The sequence below is a fragment of the Aquarana catesbeiana genome, linkage group LG09, assembly GCF_042186555.1.
Source record: "Aquarana catesbeiana isolate 2022-GZ linkage group LG09, ASM4218655v1, whole genome shotgun sequence".
NCBI classification, from domain to species: Eukaryota; Metazoa; Chordata; class Amphibia; order Anura; family Ranidae; genus Aquarana; species Aquarana catesbeiana.
In genome coordinates this window covers 66,691,874-66,712,342 of record NC_133332.1, presented here as the reverse complement: position 1 = coordinate 66,712,342, position 20,469 = coordinate 66,691,874, and the positions used below count along the sequence as shown (strand labels likewise).

At 43.2% G+C, this 20,469-nt stretch overlaps 1 protein-coding gene across 2 annotated transcripts in view; it reads left to right on the top strand.

The window, feature by feature from the left end:
- Positions 1–20,469, top strand: part of BICRA (BRD4 interacting chromatin remodeling complex associated protein) — a 123,858-nt gene that overhangs the window by 73,224 nt on the left and 30,165 nt on the right. For both annotated transcript variants that reach the window (XM_073598692.1, XM_073598691.1), the window contains exons 3-5: positions 1,047–1,089; positions 10,734–10,799; positions 15,722–17,635. In XM_073598692.1, coding sequence (XP_073454793.1) covers positions 1,047–1,089; positions 10,734–10,799; positions 15,722–17,635 — 2,023 coding nt within the window. The remainder of the gene's footprint in view (positions 1–1,046; positions 1,090–10,733; positions 10,800–15,721; positions 17,636–20,469) is intronic.

Sequence of the window (20,469 nt, the reverse complement as noted above, 5' to 3'; positions counted from 1 at the left end):
GTCATGGATGCAACCTGTTAGTGTACTGTTTGTATTTTATACAAAATAAACATAATATAAAATGTTTTTTATACCTGGAAACTTAACGGATATACAGTATATAAAAATGTATCATAAAATAATTTTTTTTGTTTTTCTATCTGCTATGCTAAGGCTGTAATTCTAGCAGTAGTTTGTTGGATATCTGTTTATAACAAATGCATTCTGAATTCAGTTTTTCATTAAACATGGTAAACAAATACTTTCATAGTGAATGCCAAAAATGTGTTAATCAAAGTATTACATTCTAATGGTCTAATCTTCGATACCCACTCAGCCATGTAAAGAACGTGATTGATATGTGTGACATTACCTGGGTTACATTCTGGCGTTGACCGCATTTATATCAAATTGGGTCCTAAGCAGACTTCCTGGCCTGCTGGGGATGATATATTCTGTCGGCATATCCCTCTTCCCTAACTCTGGGTTGTGCAGAGATTTCGGGTGTCCAGAGTCTAACAAACTTGCACATACAGGAATTAACCCTGCCTTTTGGATAATCATCAAATCCAGAATACCTTTTTACACAAGGAGTGCAATAAAGCTGTGAACCATAGGGCTTGATTTACCAAAATTGGAGAGTGCAAAATCTTGTGCAGCTGTGCATGGTAGTCAATTGGCTTCTAAGTTCAGCTTGTTCAATTAGGCTTTGACAAAAAAAACTGGAAGCTGGTTTATATGCACAGCTGCACCAGATTGTGCACTCTAGTTTTAGTAAATCAACCCCATAGTGTCACTAGCAACTGTGGTTTGTAATAAAAATTTTAAACAGATTTTTTTTTATATATATTTACAAGCCATTTAAACTGTCACCTGTCCAGTTAATAAAAGGCCTACAAGTCACTTGATAGAGAATTCACCCTTCTCTGAGAGCAAGCGGGAGTTTAGCATTGTGTGTGATTTAGGCAAACCAGCCACTAACCAGGGATTAAAAACTGCTATGCATTATCATAATTGGGGCTGGCTAATTGATTTGATTTTAAACGTATCCTTTGTTGTTTTCACAGTGACCCCCAGGCTCTGAATGACTTCTTACATGGATCCGATAAGGTGAGCACAAGAGTGATAAGACCCAATGCTTTTTAGTAGGGTAAAGAGAATTGACATCAACTGAAAAAAATGTCAATCTAAATGATAAACTGGACTGTATATCTAGTTGAACCTTGTAAGGGCCTTGGAGGGGGGATAGGGGCAAGACTGATACATGTACTAAAAAATATATACCATGTATGCAATCTGTGGGCCCCTTAGATTGTTTTGCACCCAGTGAGGTTAATGCATCTTCTGATGCATGTTCTTCTGCATTTTGCCTTGGTTGTACATTAGGGGGCACAAGATGAAGTATTCAGGTACATTGGATTATTCTGTTGCTCTTAGGCTACTTTCACACTGAGGCGCTTTACAGAAACTATAGCGCTAAAAATAGCACCTGTAAAGCGCCTCTCCTGCCACTTCCCGAGGGCTTTCACACTGGAGCGGTGCGATTGCGGGATGTTACAGTCCTGCAAGCAGCATCTTTGATGCCGCTCCTATAGCGCCCCTGCCCAATGAGATCAATGGGCAACCATGCTTTGCGGTCGCTTTTAACCCTTTATTTGGCAGCTAATGGGGGTTAAAAGCGCCCCACTAGCGGCCGAAAAGCGCCGCTAAAACGACGGTAAAGCTCTACTAAAACTATCGGCGCTTTACTGCCGACGCCTCAGTGTGAAAGTGCCCTTAGAATTGGACACACAAAAAATAAAGCTGTAAGGATATAGTATAACTGACTATAACTTCTCTCACTCCCAGCCTGTCTAATTTTTTTGCTGGTGTCCTAGGACAATGGATGTCTTCTCTCCTCTGAAAGAAGCAAAACCATTTTGTTTAAATCAAGATTCTTTTTCTTCTAGCCATACCTGGACCCTGCTGGGAAATAAAATTGGGATTGGCCTGCAATTTGTCTTGACCACTGAACTACTTATGCATCCATGTGCAATGTGTCAGCCATAGCTGTAGACTTATAAGGCTTCTTGCAGAACCCTGTCCCTGAAAACTTTTTAGGGAGTATGCCCACCATGGGGGTGAAGACTAGCAGCATCGGCATGTTCCCTGTAACCTGCCTACCCTGTACAGTATTTGGCTTAACCTAGATAAAGTCTTTGCTTCTCCAAAGCACTTTGCCCAGGTATGTCCTATGGATGAGGGGTTTTAAAAAAATGGACCGGCCCTGTTGTGCACCCAGCCATTTCCTGGTTTTACAAGGTTCCTACTGTCCCTGTTGAGAACATCTTGTTAAAGACCCTGGGAATAACAGGCTAAAAGTCCTTTCTAAGGCCTTATCCTCACTCTAAGGTCCTGCCATTGTGGCCCTTTCCATCTGCCAGACCTGCTATCTGGTCCAAGGCATCCTGGATCTATCCTAATAGATCTTTCTCTCCTCTCAGCTCAAAAGTGGCCCTACTCTGTGTCGACAGGCTAGTGAATATTATACGCTAAATATCCAGAACTGAACTCTCTTCCGGTACGCATGCAGAGGATCCTTTAGCTTATATGTTGGTCTCTGGAGCATTCGTGCAAAAAAAAAAAAAAAAAACTCTCATGCGTATGCCCTTTGATAGGGAACTCCTTGTTGGTAAAACCCTGAATAACTTTATGAAGGAGTTCACCATGGGGCAGAGTAGCCTTTTATCCCAGAAAGAGGGTAACATCCCCAGTTGAGAAGTCCTCTAATCCTGAAGATAGTCTCTTTTAGTTTCTACAGGGCCTCAGAACAAAGTCCTGAACTCAGATTCCCAGTAAATCCTGGACCAAAATGCTCAAAGTCCTTACAATGAGGGGGTGCCCAAATTGAGTGGTAGAAGTCTGTTGTGGCCTATTGGTCTCAGAATATTTCAGACATTGGGTCAGAATGTTGTATCTAGGGGGCTGGCTACAAGCTGGAATTTTGATCTCTGTCTCTACCCAACTTCATGCTGTCAAACTTTACAGCTCTCTCGCAAACATTGGCAAACTATGCCTCTTTGACTCGCCAGGCAGAAGGGTTTGTCCCACCTTTCCTTTCTAAATGGGAGGCAGACAATTCAATGACTCTCAGAAGGAGAAAATCCATGGTTTTGCCCAAAAGTCCTCCATAGCTACCAGAGTTCAAGAGACCTGTTACAAGATTTCGACCAGATGGTACAGAGTGTCTATGCACTGTTACTTCCCTCAAGTCCCTAGTTTTTGTTGGCGATGTGCCATTGCTGAGGGAACGATGTTACACATATTCTGGGATTGTCCCAAGCTTGAGCTCTGCTGGCGTGAGGTGATCTGCACAATCAAACACCTGACACATGTTGATCTGGAAGGGAACCCTGCGGCTTGCCTGCTCCATCTCTCAGAGAGACCGATTAAGAAATACAAGGCCTCCCTTACAATCCATTTGCATAATGCGGCCAAGGCATGCATCCCCCTCTGTTGGAGATCAGAGAACCCCTGTCCAAACAGAGTTATGGAGGGAGGCCCTTACCGCTACCTTGCACAGCTGGGAGGAGACCTTCCGTGAGAACTGGAGACCTTGGTACCATTTTGTGTACACAGATGCCTACCTTCAGGAGGTGGTGCAATCAGGTTGACCTGCTGAATTTAGTCCCACTCCCTAGGCGAGAGGCCCTACCTGTAGACTCCTTTTGTCTCCTCTCTTGATTCTGTTCCTTTCACGCTCTGGGGACGCCTGATTCCCAAACTTTTCATCCCCTGGCAGCCCCTCTTCCCCCATATCCCTGGTTACATCATGCTCACCTCATTGTCACGTTTCTTGGCTTATCGGGCTATCGGAATGCAATGTATCCTGATATACTGTAAAAGTTCTATTTTATTTTATTTCACTTTCTTTTTTTATACTGTTTTTTGCGTTTTAAAAAATTTGGTCTGTCTCCCCAGCTCTGCAAGCTGACAACTATCTTCAAAACCGTAATATTTTTTCATGACCACCCTACTGTGAAGAGCTGGGCTTGTTGTTGTAGAACTCTGACTGTGTGACCCTTTTTTTGCTACTTGATTCTGTTATTTGTCACTTGCATAATTTGACTGTTAAACGCAAATTTCTTTTGAAAATAAAGGCATTAAAAAAAACAAACATTGGAAGACCTCCATGCTGCTCTTGGGCAGCTGCTCTTGCCAAGGGGCTATAGCCATTGTCCAAGGAAAGGTTCCAAGGTTTCTACTAAAACTTGTTCCGAAGGCTAAAGGGGACATCTGCCCCATTCTGTATCTTAAGGTTCTCAACACCTTCCAACAGGTAAATAAGTGTTCATGGAATTAGCTAAGTCAGTGATTGCTTCCTTCCATCCTGCGAGCTTTCTGGCCTCCGTGAAACCAAATATTGGCTACTAGCATGCCCCCATCTTCCCAATGCATATCTAGTCTTCATTAAAGTGCCAGCCCCTGTTCTTGTGCTGCTTCATCCTCAGGGCATTCCCATAGCGTGATGCCTGGACATCCTTTTTCTAAGGGGAATAGTGGGCACAGGCTCTATCAGCCAATGCCAAATGGACTGTCCAGATTCTATGGAAGTTCTGGTGAATTCTAACTCCAGAAATAAGCACTAAATGGCCTCATCGCTTCGGTGTATATTGGCTTGATCTTTGATATGGCCCTGTTTTAAAGTTTTCCTTTCACTGGACAAGCTCCAGACTCTTTGCCTCCACCTGCAGCTAAGGAGCCAACCACCCATCCACTTTTGCATTGGGATTCTAGGCCTAGTGGTGGCTTCTTTTGAGTCAGACCTAAATGCCCAGTTTCACTCCAAAAATGAATTCTCCCATTGGTTTGGAAGGTCCTCACTTTGGATGACTCCTGTCTTTTCCCGACTGGTTTTGGATCACTGTTTGTCCTTGAGTACCATCAAGGATCAAGTATCTTTCTTACCGGTTCTTTTTCAGAGATTGGTTGCCTCTCATGCCCTTTGTACGTTCCACAGTAACTCCGTGGTATTTCATCCTGGTTCTTTTAGGCTCTTCAGAAAGCACCCTTTGAACCCATCAGGGATTTTCCTCTGTCTACCTTCACAAGATTGACTCTCCCATTGCCATCTCTTGTGCACGGTGCGTCTAAGTTGATGGCTTTAACATGTGTGCTACACAAAGAGAAGGTTGATTTAAAGCCCAATGCCTCTTTTTAATTCAGTCTTATTTTATTGAAGGAAACAAAAAGGGAAATGCATTCCACATAGACAACATCAATAACAGTAGTAAGTGATGACAGTAAATCAAATGTATATGAAGGATACACAATGTAGTTTTGTACCAAGTTCGTTACGTGTGTCGATAACTAAAGAAAAAACATTATTTAGAACAGCATGTTGAGACATAACATGGATAACTAAAGGGCCCTCTCACTGCAAGGGAGGGAATTACGTGTAAACTTCATGTATTACCATAATCAAACTTATTCTAAAAACCTGTTATGCTGTAGAGGGTTTACCTGTGAGGGTCATAATTAGCATCTGCATTCTGAGGAGTACATTTATACCAAGAGGAGAAGGATTTAAAGGAAAGTAGGGAAAGCAGAAAGATTCGGAACAGGAGTCGCTCCAACATGGTCATGAGGTGTTGCTATCTAGGTTGCCCTCTGCCCAGGAGATGAAGTTCGCTTAGTAGTGGAACGTGGACCAAGAAGTTCAAGTAAGAGAGAACTGATCGTCTTTTTTTAGATTCCTCAGCCAACAGACGTTCAAGGTCTCTAATGCGGTCCACTTCAATAGCCCACTCCCCAAGGGAAGGTATAGTCCGTGACTTCCAATAACGTGGAATCACTTATTCTGACTACGGCCAAAAAGTGACGTAATATATCTTTTTTAATGGACTTGAATGTGCCCGGGAGCATGGATGAGAGAGAGAGAGAGAGAGATCAGTTTGCAGTATAGTAGGAAGATCTGTTGCCAGAATTTCTGTATGGGGGGGCACCCACCAATCGTGGAGCATGGTACCCCTGGAGCTTAGACATCGCCAACAGGTATCTGGCATTGTCGAATTGAAGTGATGTATAGTCGAAGGGCATCTATACCACCTCGTCACCAATTTGAACCCCTTTTCTTGAGTTTTAGTGGCTAGAGAGATTTTGTGCGTTTTTTAGAATAAAGCATTTTTGCCAGTCAATGGGGTAGACGGAGTGTTGTAAATCTTTTTCCCAAGCCTTCGTATGCGGTGGGAGATCAGGATGAGAAGCATTTAGCATGAGGGAATAAAGCTGCGATACCACGTGTGTTGGAGGATCGGTTTGGAGGAGCATACCCTCGAATCCTGTCGGTTCAGCTAGAATATCTGATATTGATGGAAAGGTTTGGATATAAGAAGTCAATTATTGTTTCTGGAGCCACTGCATAGGGTATTGAGAAAGCGATTTGGGAGGGGTATCTGGCTTTAGAGTGGGGTCTGCTCGGAGAACCTAGGAAAGCCTCCTATGATCTTCTTTTCACCAAGTTCCAAAGCTTGTGACATGCATAGCCTGTGGGAAGGCTGGAGTCCCAAATAGGGGGGGGTCATAGGCCCCGAAGGATTTGATATGTTCCCGCTAGAGATTAAGCGATCCCAAATTTGGATCGCTTGACGAGTGAGGTCACAGAGGGGGTATGAACCCCTACGATTTGCGGGTATGGTCCATGGGAGAGCTGAGAGTTCAATGGAGTTCATATGGCTTTCCAAGTGAACCCAGAGCTTGGTCGTATGGTTATGGAACCAGTCCAGTATGCGAGTAAGTATTGCTGCCTTATGGTACAATGAAGCGTCTGGGGCTCCAGCTCCCCCTCTCACTTTCGGAAGAGATGACTTTCTGTATCGACTTCTAGGGCGGGCCGAATTCCAAATGAATTTAGAGTTCAGCTGACACAATTTCTGGAAATAGGAGTTAGGTATGTATATAGGGACTGTCTGAAATGGGTACAAAAACCAGGGAAGGACATCCATTTTCAGGTTGTTCCAATGCCTCTTTTTAATCCAAGGTGGTTTCTTCCTTTCAGCTTAAAGGATCACTAAAGCCATTTTGTTTTTTAAATGACATACATGTTATACTTACCTCCACTGTGCAGCTCGTTTTGCACAGAGTGGCCCTGAACCTGATCTTCTGGGGTCCCTCGGCAGCTGTCTTGGCTCATGGTGTTGAGTGCTTGCGGGCACGCTCCCGTGATACAGCCGGCAGCCATAGACGCTCACTGTATCACTCGGCCCCGCCCCCCGGCGCGCGACGCGTCATTGGATGTGATTGACAGCCATTGGCTCGCGTTGCTTTCAATCCATTTACTCTAGCCAATCAACGGCCAGGCTGAGCGGCAAAGAGAATGTCTGGAGCGAGCGCGGCACTTTCGAGGGGACAGGTAAGTACAACGGGGGGCTGGGGGGGCCGGTATTGCCGGATGTTTTTTCACCTTAATGCATAGAATGCATTAAGGTGAAAAAACTTTTACCTTTACAACCCCTTTAACCAGGACATTGTTCTGCCATCTTCCTGTCCTCCTAAACATTTGAGCATGTCTCTCAGCTACAGGTCCGTTTTGACAGTTTGACACCTTTTTGTTTTTGTTTTTTTGTTTTGTTTTGTTTTTATTCCTGAAGGCTAAGGGACCAGCTACTTCACTTTCCACTATTGCTAGATGGATTTGACAACTCCTCATTCAAGCCTGTTTTCTCTAGGGCTTATATTCTACCCTTCCCTGTCAAAGTGCACTACACAGATCAGTTAGTGCTTCTTTCGCTTTTCAGCATTAGGCACTTGTTTCTCAGATTTGCAAAGCTGCTACCTGTAATCTTCTGTTCATATATATTTTTTTTTAATAACAGTTTCCCAAAACAGTTGAAGTGGAAGTGAACACTCCTATTGTTTTCAGCCAAGGAAGCTGCCATCTTGGTCTCTGTTTAATCTTCAGCTGCCATAATGCTACACATGTGATCAGTTTTGACACCAGCCATTAGATGGTTTGACAGTTTGGTTGAGAACACAAGCAAATGCAACAGTTACATTCCTGGCTCATGCTGTTTTTTTAAACCGTTAAATCAATGGGTTTACTTCCGCTTTAAATTCAAGGCAAGCCTGGAATAATCTCTGTTAGACCCCTTTCACACTGGGGCGCTTTGCAGGCGCTACAGCGCTAAAAATAGCACATGCAAAGCGCTCTGAGACAGCCGCTGCTGTCTCTCCAATGTCTGGAGCGGTGTGCTGGCAGGACGCTGAAATAAGTTCTGCAAGCAGCATCTTTGGAGCGGTGAAGGAGCAGTGTATACACCGCTTCTGCCCATTGAAATCAATGGGGCAGCGCGGCTATACCGCTGGCAAAGCGCCACTCCAGCGGCGCTTTGCGGGTGGTTTTAACCCTTTTTCGTCCGCTAGCTCCATGGCTTCTGCAGATCAAACAGAGCCAAAGATGGTAGCTTTCTTGACTGTAAAGGATAGTAGGGTTTAGTTCCGCTTTAAGTTTTACCAGGTAGGTATTCTGACCTTACCTTATGCCAGCTTCGGTTGTAGGTTTCCTCAGGCAGCTCTGTAGTCTCTGTTATGCTCCCTCTGTTAACCTGTTTTTTTTTTTTTTGTGGGCCTATTTAGCCTTTTGTTTGCTCTGTCACTCACCCTTCCATTGGCCTGGTTTTGGATGTCCCATTGTACCAGAACTTTCTAGTTGCCATCTTCAAGCGTAAATCCTGAGGAAGTTAATATAGTGAAATGCGTTGATTTTACACGCTTGTACCATCGAATATCGTCTGCCTAAACATATCACCTGTCTCTTATTTTGTGGTGTTAATCAGATGGCACTTTTTTAACATGATCTAATATACTGTTGTTTTTATTATCTTGGCTTTTTGTTATTTCCTCATTTGATTGGCACATTTAAAGTCCCTTTTTCTTGTGGTCTTTGGAGTTCCCCTTCCTTCATCTTGGATGTGGTTCTCCTCTCCACTGGATGAATTTTATGGTTAAATACATTCATTGTACCTGAATACTTCATTCTGTGTCCCTAAGGTACATTTAAAAAAATGAATACATTTTATATCTCTTAAAATCCTTACCTTTAGAGTACATTACATTAATACAGGTCTCTCCCCTCTGTTCCTATGATCCACTCTTACTATTGTTTGCTAGAACACTGATCTGGTCTGGGAGTGGGAGGGGTTGTACTGGTACTATACTTGTTTGTCAGTGTTCAGTCTCCTAAAGGTAGCCGCATAACTCTATGTACCTGAATACTAATCCTGTGTCCCTCACCCTGGGTTCACACTGATGCGATGCGGGAACCAGTGCGATTACAGCGCCGGTTCCCGCATCACTCCTCTCCCGCAGGCAGTTCACACTGCCTTGTGTGAACCGTTATGGGCCCAGTTCACAGATCGCAGTGCGAACTGTGGACTCGCACAGGAATCGGATCGCATAGATGAGAACACCTATGCAATCTGATTCTAGTGCGGGGAAAAACAAGTCCCTGCCCTATTTTCTGTGCGAATTCATTGCGAGTTTAGCCATACAACTGTATAGCTGAACTGGCAGTGCCCAAAGATCGCATGTGATCGGCACCTACAATGCGGGTGCGAATCACATGCGATCTCTGAGATCGCGCTAATGTCAACCCGGGCTTAATGTACTTCAAAAAAAGAATTTTGCAGTAAGTAAAAAATCCTATTTGCAGCTTATTTTAAGAGGGAAAACATTGGTAAATACTGTGTGAATTTTTTGCAGGAATGTAGTGGATTTTTTCAAAATTCCATTTATTTACCGATCAGTGGATGTTAACCTAGAGAATTGTACCTGCACAAGGACATTTGAGGCAAAGTTGCTAATTGTTTCTAGAGCTGGATATGCCAGAGATATACTAGCATTTATGGAACGCTATTTATAAGCATTTTGAAAGTGTTTCCTAACATTTTATGACTTTCACAAGGTGTTTTTACAAGCATTTTCAAGTGTGTGCGTTTTTTTTTTTTTTTTTTTTTTTTTTTTTTTCCTTTCTGCAGAATTGTGTATTGAAAAATGCTTGTAACTAGCATGTTGCTTGCAGGATGTTTTAAACATGTCCCTAACTACAACACTTAGGCTCCATTCACACCTAAGCGTAGTGCAGCGAAAGCTGCTGGCTGAACCACTTTTTTTTTTTTTTTTTTTTTTTATATTTCGATTTTTTTTTTTTTGGTGAGGTTTTTTATGACCTGTTTTTGGAGCAGCGCCATTCATTTGAATGTGCCTCCCTCTGATCCAAAGACGTGCATGTACCAAATCTTGACACAGAGCCAGGAGCGCTTGACATTGTAATTTTAGTGCATGTTTTGCCACGCACGATTCCACTCGCAATTCCAGTACGCTCTGGTGTGAACGGAGCCTTAGTGTCAGTAGCTTATTTTGGTATGTCCAAACATTTTTCCTTCATTTCAGACAGTTTTGAAGTACGTTACTTGGAAACATTTGTAGTGTGAATGGACTAAGGACATATTTGAGTAACCTCAGTATTTCACATTAGGTACCTATCACTGCTATGACACGCATAAAGCAAGGGTCTGATTCAGTGTTTAAAATTAATCTGATAAATTGCTGTAGATAAGATGATATAGATAGATAATACTTGTGGCACAACCAGCTGTGCAGCTTTTTACAATTATTTTCACATTTAGGTTGGTCCGTTTAGGTGTGTGTGTTGAGTGTTTGTTTTGTTTTTTTTTTTATTATTTTTTTTATAACATTTGCTTATTAAATTCTTCTAGCTTGACGGAGATGATCTGCTGGATAACACAGGAGATGCAGCGAGTGCCTTCTTTGTGGGCACTGGGGTAATAACTTTTATTCACTCTTTAATACTTCCTTAAGGCCAGTTAGTATGCACAGATATAAATGCTCTGCCCCAAAAAACAAAAAAACCCTTGCGTTATATGAGTTATATGAAAACGTACGTTATTTCTCTGCTGGTTTCATAACCAAAACTAATATATCACACCTGAAATGGGAGAAAAAAATAATTCATACTAATAAATGTGTTACCCCTCAACACAACTGAACGTTTTTTTTAAACCAAAAAAAAAACGCCTGTAAGACAAAGGCATATAATGAGCTAGTATGCATCGCTCATTATGAAATACTTTAGATCAAACTGTTGCAGCGGTCCCCGCACACCGCTGCGACCGGCAACATGTCTCCCGGAGTTATTTCTGGGTGCGCTGTGATTGGCCGGAGCCGCAATGACGTCACTCCTGCGCATGCTGCGATGACACCGGAAGCAGTTGTCCGTTTTTTCAGTGCGCATGCGCCAATGACGGCGGCGCAAGTGCATATGGTAAATATCTTCTAAACCGTGCAGGTTTAGTAAAAAAAGTGACCATACCTACAGGTAAGCCTTATTATAGGCTTACCTGTAGGTACAAGTGGTGTAACTAGGTTTACAACCACTTTAAAGTGATTCTAAAAGCACAGGGGGTTATTTTCTAAAATGGGAGAGTGCAAAATCTGATGCAGCTCTGCATAGAAGCCAATCGGCTTCCAGGTTTTGTTGCAAAGCTGAAGCGAACAAGCTGAAGTTAGAAGCTGATTGGCTACCATGCACATTTTTAGAAAATAACGAACATGTCATACCTACCTGCTCTGTGCAATGGTTTTGCACTGAGCAGCCCTGATCCTCCTATTCTCAGGTCCCTTGCCAGTGCTCCTTACTCTCTCCCGAGCTAGCCCTGTTGGTCCATTGATACACACAGCGCAGCTTGCCCCCACCCCTCTCTCTCCTCACTGGCTGTGATAGACAGCAGCAGGAACCAATGGCTCCTGCTGCTGCCTCTCTGTCCAATGAGGAGAGAGACGCACATTGCTGGATTGAGATTGGGCTAAGTATCGGGGGGGGGGGCTGCATGCATAAGGCTGTTTTGTTTTTTTTTGTTTTTTTTTGTTTTTTTTTGTTTGTTTTTGTTTTTTTTACCTAGAATGCATGAAGGTAAACAAAAACCTTCTGCCTTTAGAACCACTTTAAAGTTGAACTGAAATGATAAACTTTTTTTTTTTTGTCCATTGAGGGACACAGGAAATGATTAACTGTGGGATTATATTGCTCCCACAGGAGGATTGGACACTGACAGACAAAAAAAAATGTAGATCTGCCTAGGATAACCCCTCCTGTTACCAGCATGCTTCAGTTTGTGGACATCTTTCTTCAGCTCTGCGAGAAAAAGTCAAAAAATTTTCTTGCTAGCTTGTTTTTTCTTCAATTCTCTCTTCAATCATTCTTCTCTATATTGCTGCTAGAGCTGGTCTCTTTGATTGCAGCTATCCATAGCAGCCTGTTCTTAAGACTACTTTCACACTGGGCCAGTTTTCAGGCGCTTTAGCACTAGAAAAAGCCTCTGCAAAGCGCCTGAAAACTACCACCCATTCATTGCAGTGTCTTTTCACACTGGGGCGGTGCGCTTGCGGGACGTTATGAAAAGTCCTGCAAGCAGCATCTTTGGGGCAGGTTGGGAGCGCTGTATTTAGTGCTCCCAAAACGCCCTGCCCATTGCAATGAATGGGCAGCGTTTCCAAAGCGCTGTAAAAGCGCCGGAAAACTGGAGTTTTTACCTTTTTTATTTATTTTTTTTTTTTCAGGTAAAACGCCCCACTAGTGGCTGAAAAACTAAAGCAGCACTAAAATGGGCGGTGCTTTAGCACTAATGGCCGGCGCTGCCAGTGTAAAAGCAGCCTAACTTGGCTTTTTGAGTGCTGTGTCCGGAATCACAGTCTTCTGCTATTGCACCAAGTTGAAAAGAACCCGCTTCGGCTCTTATTGGCGCCATGCATTCAGTCTGCTGTTTTCAGCCATGGGACATTCAAAGCTCCTGCGACTGCAAGTACCTTCCCATTACATACACTCTTCGAGGTATTCCTCTAGACGATTTAGGATTTCCAAACTACGGCCCTCCAGCTGTTGCGAAACTTCATGTCCCATGAGGCATTGTAAAACTCTGACATTCACAGACATGACTAAGCATAATGGGAATTGTAGTTCCTGAACAACTGGAGGGCCATGGTTTGGAGACCCCTGCAGGGATTGGAAGCATGTTAATGGGTCTTGCACACCCCTAAGCACTTGTTTTGTTCCCATTTGGGAAGGATTTTGTTAAAATATGGTCTGTATACAATATGGAGGGGGGAGAAGAGGGAGCAGACCAGCTGTGTCTCTGCTCCCATCCCGTGTAAGAGAGGACAAAGAGGGAGATAGAACTGTCAATGCCAGCTCTGTGCTTTTCCATGAAAGAGACACTCTCAGCTCAGAGCCGTGCTGAGAAGGTAGACGATACTGATGAGTACTAATAGGCTGCACTGAAAGGCTGCACTCACGGCACTAATAGGTGGCACTGATGATTGGGGCACTGATTATCAGTGTAAACAATTTACTGACATTCTTGATGGTTAACGGCGGTCCTTTTCTTACACAGACACAGCGAGGGAGGAAAGGGCTGTAGATAACCGGCAAGTCTGTTTACATTTAATCAGCTGATCACATGGTAAAGGGCCACTGTGATTGTGATGGATGCACTTCCCAGGGGGCACGTGGGAGGCAGGGTTCTGGGAGGATGTCTATGGACACCCTCCAAAAGTTGGAAGCCCGGGGCTTGTATGGAAGGAGAAGGGGGGCAGGGTGCCCATCATGGTTTCTTGCACCCGGGGCCCTGAAGGTTCTAGTTACGCCTCTGCCAGTTGCCATGTTCTGGCTGTTACCCTAATTTGGCAAACTAAGGCAGAATATTTTAAATGCCTTGGGATTTCCCCACTGCAGTAGTCAATCCTTTTTTGATCGCGCATGTAAAGCAATATGTCTAGATCTTTATGCTCCAGCATTGATGGCTTGCTGGAAGCATCTCAACCGGTGTCCTATATGAGTCTGTTGTCCACACAAACATTCAGCTTTTCTGGTTAAAGTGCCAGAATGCGAACACTGCATTTTAGGAGCTCTGTGACCTGTTTCGTCTTCGAGAGGTGACTTCTTTCAGACCTACCCTGGACATCATTGAGGATATCCTGTGCCACTGCAGTTTTGCAGACTCATCTGTGTTCTCTTGGGGCCTTGCCCCATCTCCTGTTCCAGCCTGATTTTGTGAGCTGTATCCCAACATGTCCTAGGTTCATATTCTCTTATCAGAATGTGTTCGTCTCTTTCGTGACATGCAAGTCCGACGGTTGAGCCATCCCTATTACTTCCAAGAAGGACTTCTGACCTTCATTTTCAACTAATACTACTTAATTTTCCTTCACTTTATGGAAGGTCTTTTCATCAGAGAAACCTTGTCTTCTGGTATGCATTCTGAGGTCCCAGAAAATGTGGTTCTTATTTCATCGTGGTATCATTCCTCATATCTTCAGAAGGCCAGTTTTTTCCAACTGGTTACTTCTAAGAATTTTAGTTTTCGTACCATTGCTGGCAATGGAAACGCATTTGTGCTAAATTTTTCTCCACTTTGTTTATTTTATTTTTTAAAGTGGCTTCCCTTTCTTCTAAACTGCCCACAAACCTAATGCTGGACGCCCAGGGGGAGATTTTCTAAAACTGCAGCACACAAAATCTGGTGCAGCTGTTCATAGTAACCAATCGGTTTCCCAGTTTTATGGTCAAGGCTTAATTAAACTGCACACCAGAAACACCAGATTCTGTGTGCTCCAGTTTTAGTAAATCTCCCCCACAATGTCAAATTTTGTATTTAGATTAATATCCATTGGGTCGTCAGCGTTTATCAACTATGCAGTGTGAGCTTCCTGTTTGGATATAATGCGACTGGATTATTTAGACAATTCCTCTCCTCACACTACATGTTTGTTGGTAAATGTTGATTAGATCAAATCCGAAACAAAATCTGTCAGTGGTGAACTTGTCAGTGCTTGCAAGAGGTTTGGTCATTTTCTTGTTAAAATAGAATTCAGTATGAATGATCATTTCACAACCTCATTCAACTTTGCCCAACAATTTTTATGGCAAGGTATTCATGAGGCAGTGCCATATAATATCAAATGCAATGCTTTCAGATACAGATAACGTGTTTTGGCATTTCTAAATGTACTGGTGACGAAAGAGGGGAATTTGTCATTTTGGGTGATTTTTTTTTTTTTTTTACTTGCTTTTGAGTCTCTAAGACAAAAGGTGAAGGGAAATTTCACCAGCAGGGCAAAGACAGCAAAAAAAAAAAAAAAAAATACGCCAATTGGGGTCTTCAACATTCCTTACTCTATCAAGAACCTAAAATAAATATTGACTATGCATACACTGAAAAGGGGAAAAATAGACATATAAAATAGAATTTTCTTAGAACAATTGATGGACTAAAAAAAAAATCAATTTCCATAGATTGATTTTTCTGGTGTCCTCCTGCTGTTTGCAATCCATTCCTTACTAAAAATTCACAGTATTTTTCATAGGCAAAAGATTGACTTGAAATTGCACATCTTTTAAGGCTATAAAAGTCAATGGGTAGCCTATTATTTAGGAACGTGTAGTAATGTGTAATGTTAGGACCGTTGTGTGCCCTTCCCTCCTCAGTATTTAATAGGTGTAAACCAGCAAACGATTGTAACTGCTGTACACATAACATTGTAGGATGAAGAAATGTGGGCAACTGTTAAAAATTCTTATTTGTTTGTTTTTTTGTTCTCGTTTATGGCTTTGAATACTGTATTTTGAATTGTTTTAAAACAATGTAATCTGTATAGTTTTATTTTTCTATTTTCTTTTTAATATTTTCAGCTTCATGTTCAGGAAACTCCTGGGAACCATTTAACTACAGAACCCAACCAATCAACTGGTGGTGTAGACTTGGACTTCTTGCCAGATGACATCCTTGGGTCTCCATCTGCGGCTAGTGCAAGCCTCGCCAACTCTGATCAGCCATGCGACATCCTTCAGCAGAGCCTGCAGGAGGCCAACATCACAGAACAGACTCTTGAAGCTGAGGCAGAACTGGACTTGGGCTCCTTTCAGTTGCCTTCTCTGCAGCCTGTGGGGCCAGCTGCTCCAGATGGGACTTCCCAAATATTTTCTGGAGGTGCTGACCTAATTGGACTGCAGCAGCCGGCAGTATTAACTCACCAAGCACTAGTTCAGCAGTCAGTGGGGGCAGATGTGGTCAACAAGGCCATCAGCGTTCAGCCGTTCATCCAACAAGTTGGCCTTGGTAATGTTACAATTCAGCCGATCTCCAACCTCCCAGGGTTGCCCAATGGTAGCCCCGGGGGAGCTTTGGGCATTGGGCAAATACAAGTAGTTGGACAGCAAGTGATGACCATCAATCAGCCTACTCAGCAGATCATTGCCAAGCAAGTACAGCCAACACAGGTAGCCAACCTACCAGTAGGCAGCTACCTGACAGGGGCTACCTCTGAGCAGCAGCAGGTCACTCTGACTTCAAGCGGGGTGTCACCACAAAATGCAGGGTTGGTTTTACAGAACAAAATTCCCACCGTAGCCACCACTTTAAATGGGAGCTCCATGTTTGGAAGCGTGTCGACTACCCAGTGCACGCAGTCCTTAACTGTTACTTCCAATCTGAACAGCCCGGTTATTATACAGCGGACTCCAACCCCAATACAACCCAAACCTGCTGGGGTTCTCCAACAGAAGTTGTTTCAGATTTCCCCCAAATCTTTTGCTCCCAACAACACACTGACCATTCAGGGAGAAGCAGCCCTGCAGCAGAAAGCCCAACAAAACCTGACATTTATGGCTGGTAAGCCTGGGCAAAATGTGGTCCTGTCCAGTTTTCCCCAGGGCCTTCCTGCCAATGTGTTCAAACAGCCTCCCCCACAGCAGCAGGCATTGGGTAAACCCATGAGTGTCCAGCTCCTAAACCAAGGCAACAGTATAGTTATCCCGGCCCAGCATGCCCAAGCTATGTTACAGGGACAGAACCAGTTCCTCTTGCCGGGAGGTTCAACCGTCCAGCAGCTCTCTGCACTGCAGGCCAACATGAGTGGTCAGATCTTAGCTGCGTCCCATGCCAGTGGGCAAGCTCACATAATTGCCAGCCAAGGTCCCGGAGGCCAGCTTCTCAATCAGGGTTTGCCTGCCCAGATTCAAAACCTTGCAAACCAGCTGAACTTGGGGCAGGTCCTCACTTCTCAGAATGCTCATGGCACAGCTCATATTTTGTCGGGGCCTATACAGCTTCAGGCGGGGCAGGTGGGTCAACCCACATTGTTTCAGATGCCTGTATCCCTTGCCAGTAGCCTAAGCACCCAAAGTCAGCCTGCAGTAACCACGTCTCTGAACCAAGCCGGGCAGACAGTCATCCAAGGAGTGACGTTGCCTAACCAGGTGGCCATGTTTAATCCATCTGATAGCATTGGTCAAGCAGTAAGCATCCAGCAGGCCTCAGCGGGCAGCAGACAGAGCCCAGGAATAGTACAAGGGGCCAACCTCCTGCCCAGCACAGAGCAAACCTCTATCTTGACCGTCCAAACCACCCAGCAGTCATCACAAGGACAAGCCCAACTACAGTTGAATGTACAGCAGCAGCCGCCACAGCAGCCTTTAGCACCTCCACCTCCTCAACAAGCGATGCCAAGCCCCAGCATTGATCCCAGCTCCGAAAAAATCATCCTTAGCCAAGCTACACCAGGAAATATCATTAATGCCGAGTCCATGCAGATGTTTCTCCAGCAGGTTAGTTTGTCTCTTATCTTATTTATTTTTGCACTTTAATTCCTCTCAATTCCTAATTGGTCAGTTAGCACTTCAAGACTATATCAAGCTTATTTAAAAATGCAAAAATCAAGTTTGATTTGTCAAGTGCAGTAACCTTGGCAACCAATGTGGTTTTAGTTTGGCTTACTGCACTTTGCACATTAGTTTTACATGGCCTTATAAATTAAAGTGGTAGTAAACTCTTTTGAAAAAAAAAATTTTTTTTACACCTGCAAGGTAATATAATGTGCTAGTATGCACCTCATATTAGCATATTATGAAAGGCTTACCTTAAAATGAAGCCCTCCAGTGGCATGCTGCCGCACGGTCTTCCTTCTGGGTTTGCGGGCTGCAGCCACTGGATAGACGAGCCGCAATGACATCACCCCTGCGCCAGTCTCAGCCTCGGCACACAGCTCTGAAGTAACGGCACAGGTATGCCACTCCTTCAGAGCGCATGTGCCAGCGACGTCACCGGCTGCTGCTCGCTAGAATGTCTCCTAAACAGTGCATGTTTAGGAGATATTCATTTTACCTACAGGTTAGCTGTAACCATATAAGCTTACCTGTAGTGTAAAAATAAAAAATGAGAGTTTACTATCGCTTTAAAGGCCATGGCCACCCAAAACAGAACTATCAGGAGGGGGGTGATGGGGTGATTTTCTGGCTAGTTTATTTACCTCTTGGCAACTATAGTGGTGAGATTTCCCTGCAGTGTTGTCTGTTCCCTCTTACGAGGCCATAATGAGTGCCTCTCCCAGCTGCGCTGCATTATGGTGAAAAAGAATATGACAACATAATTTTGGCTTTTTAATTTTTGCAGAGCTGGAAATTGTGAGTCAGATATCTCACCACTGGAGTTGTCCTAAGCCAAAGTGCCAGAAAAGACTGAAATGTTGGTTTTAGGTGGAGTCGTACCTTGCGCCTATTAGTACAGTTTTAGCATAGATACACTACAAAAAGTAACGATGTTTAAAAAAAAAAAAAAAAGTCTTTGTTGCTGCTACCAGACTCTCCCTTTGTGGACTAAAGACAAAAAAAAGAATCTGATTGGTTGCGGTTGGCCACACTTACAGTAGATTTGACAGTACATATCGGCATGAGGAATGCAGAAAATGCTGAGGCTGATACTCTTCACCTTCACCTCCATATGCGTTCCTCGTGTGGGTCTTTGGCAAATTCTGGAACCCAGAGTCAGGCACTACAAAGAAAGGAGCTGTCTTTGTGATGTTGGGCGGCCATGCACCAAGGAAGGATAGGGTGCCCTTTCTGACATTGTAACTAGCGTTTTAGGGCACCTAGAAAGATGAGACAAAGTACTTTATGTACTTTTCCCCATCAGGAATTAAATATTGTAAAAAAATTCTAATAATTCTTCTTTAAAGGATACGTTCACCTTTCTCAACATGCTACATGTTACACCTGTATTTAGGGTTGGCTGCGTCATTCGGTCACAGAGTTCTGTGAATGAATGCCCGCAAGTACTGTCGGTCATTGCGGCTGACAGCTTGTAGTTCTTAATGAATTGTGAAGGTGCTGGTGAGCTCTGTCGTAGTCCATTGAGCTTCCGGGACTTCAGTAACTGCCTTCCTGGAACGTCGGATGTACAGTCCGTGTACTGACAGTCTGCTAGAGCCTGACATCGCACCCATGATCTGCTGATGGGGAGTCCAATGCCTTACATGCTTCCAAGAAAAAATAATCATAAATGCACATTTTTTTTACCTGCAAAAAAAGTATATATATATATATATATATATATATATATATATATATATATATATATATATATATATATATATATATATATATATATATATATAATTTTTTTTTTTTTTTTTTGAGAACTTCTCATTTTAAGGGTGTCCCGTATTAAGCAGCCTAATTGGCATATGATTACCATCCTGAAACTGTAATCCATATATTTCACATTTGGCTGCTTTACTTTGATAAATGTTGATTAAAAGTTGTGGCTCCACATGTAAGCAGGTTTTAATGGGGTTCTGAAAGCAGCCTCTTTCCAGAATTGAAATTAAAGTTTTGAGTGGAGAGTTGAATGGGAATGCTAGTTAAAGATATGACAATATTGATTTACCTGCCAAAAATGTGCAGTGCTGTTTAGTCAATCTTGTGATCTACACACCACTGCCAAAACCTCTTGGCTCCACTGTTTAGAGCTTGCAGCTCCATCAGTCTGACTTCTACAAACCCACTAGATTTTATTTTGTGGGGTGATTGGGATTGAAGGAAGTTGCTATACAGAAAGGTATCGGATGATTATCCTAGCAGTTATAAACAATACTTTTGTGATTTTTTTTTTTTTATGGAACCCTAGGCTAAGGCAAATGATACTTTCGTTATATTCATGTTCCCCTTTTAAAGAAAATAATCATACTGAGACCATTTTATGGTTTCTTACACCCAAACCACATCTAAGAAGATCCAGCTGTAGAAATCCTCACTGCTTAGCACTGTGCTGAAGACAGGAAATGGACTTCCTTCTGGAATCGGCACATCGTTTTTGTGTTTTTGTTTTTTTTTTTTTGAACAGCATTCTCCACTTAAAACTAAATCGACCGTTTAGGTTTCAAATTTAAGTAGCGGGCCCATTTAAAACATATATTTCAGTTTTAGATGGATACATGTTGTTTGAGTTGGCCACCTGGTTTATGCGTTTCTAAGGGTTGCAGGATTTCTGCAGGGGGTTTCCCAGCCCTGCCCATCTGTCATTAATGCCACTTTTTAAAAATTTTTTAGTTTACAATACAGAGATTGCAGGTGAGGAACCGAGACTATTCCTGCTGTACCAGGTA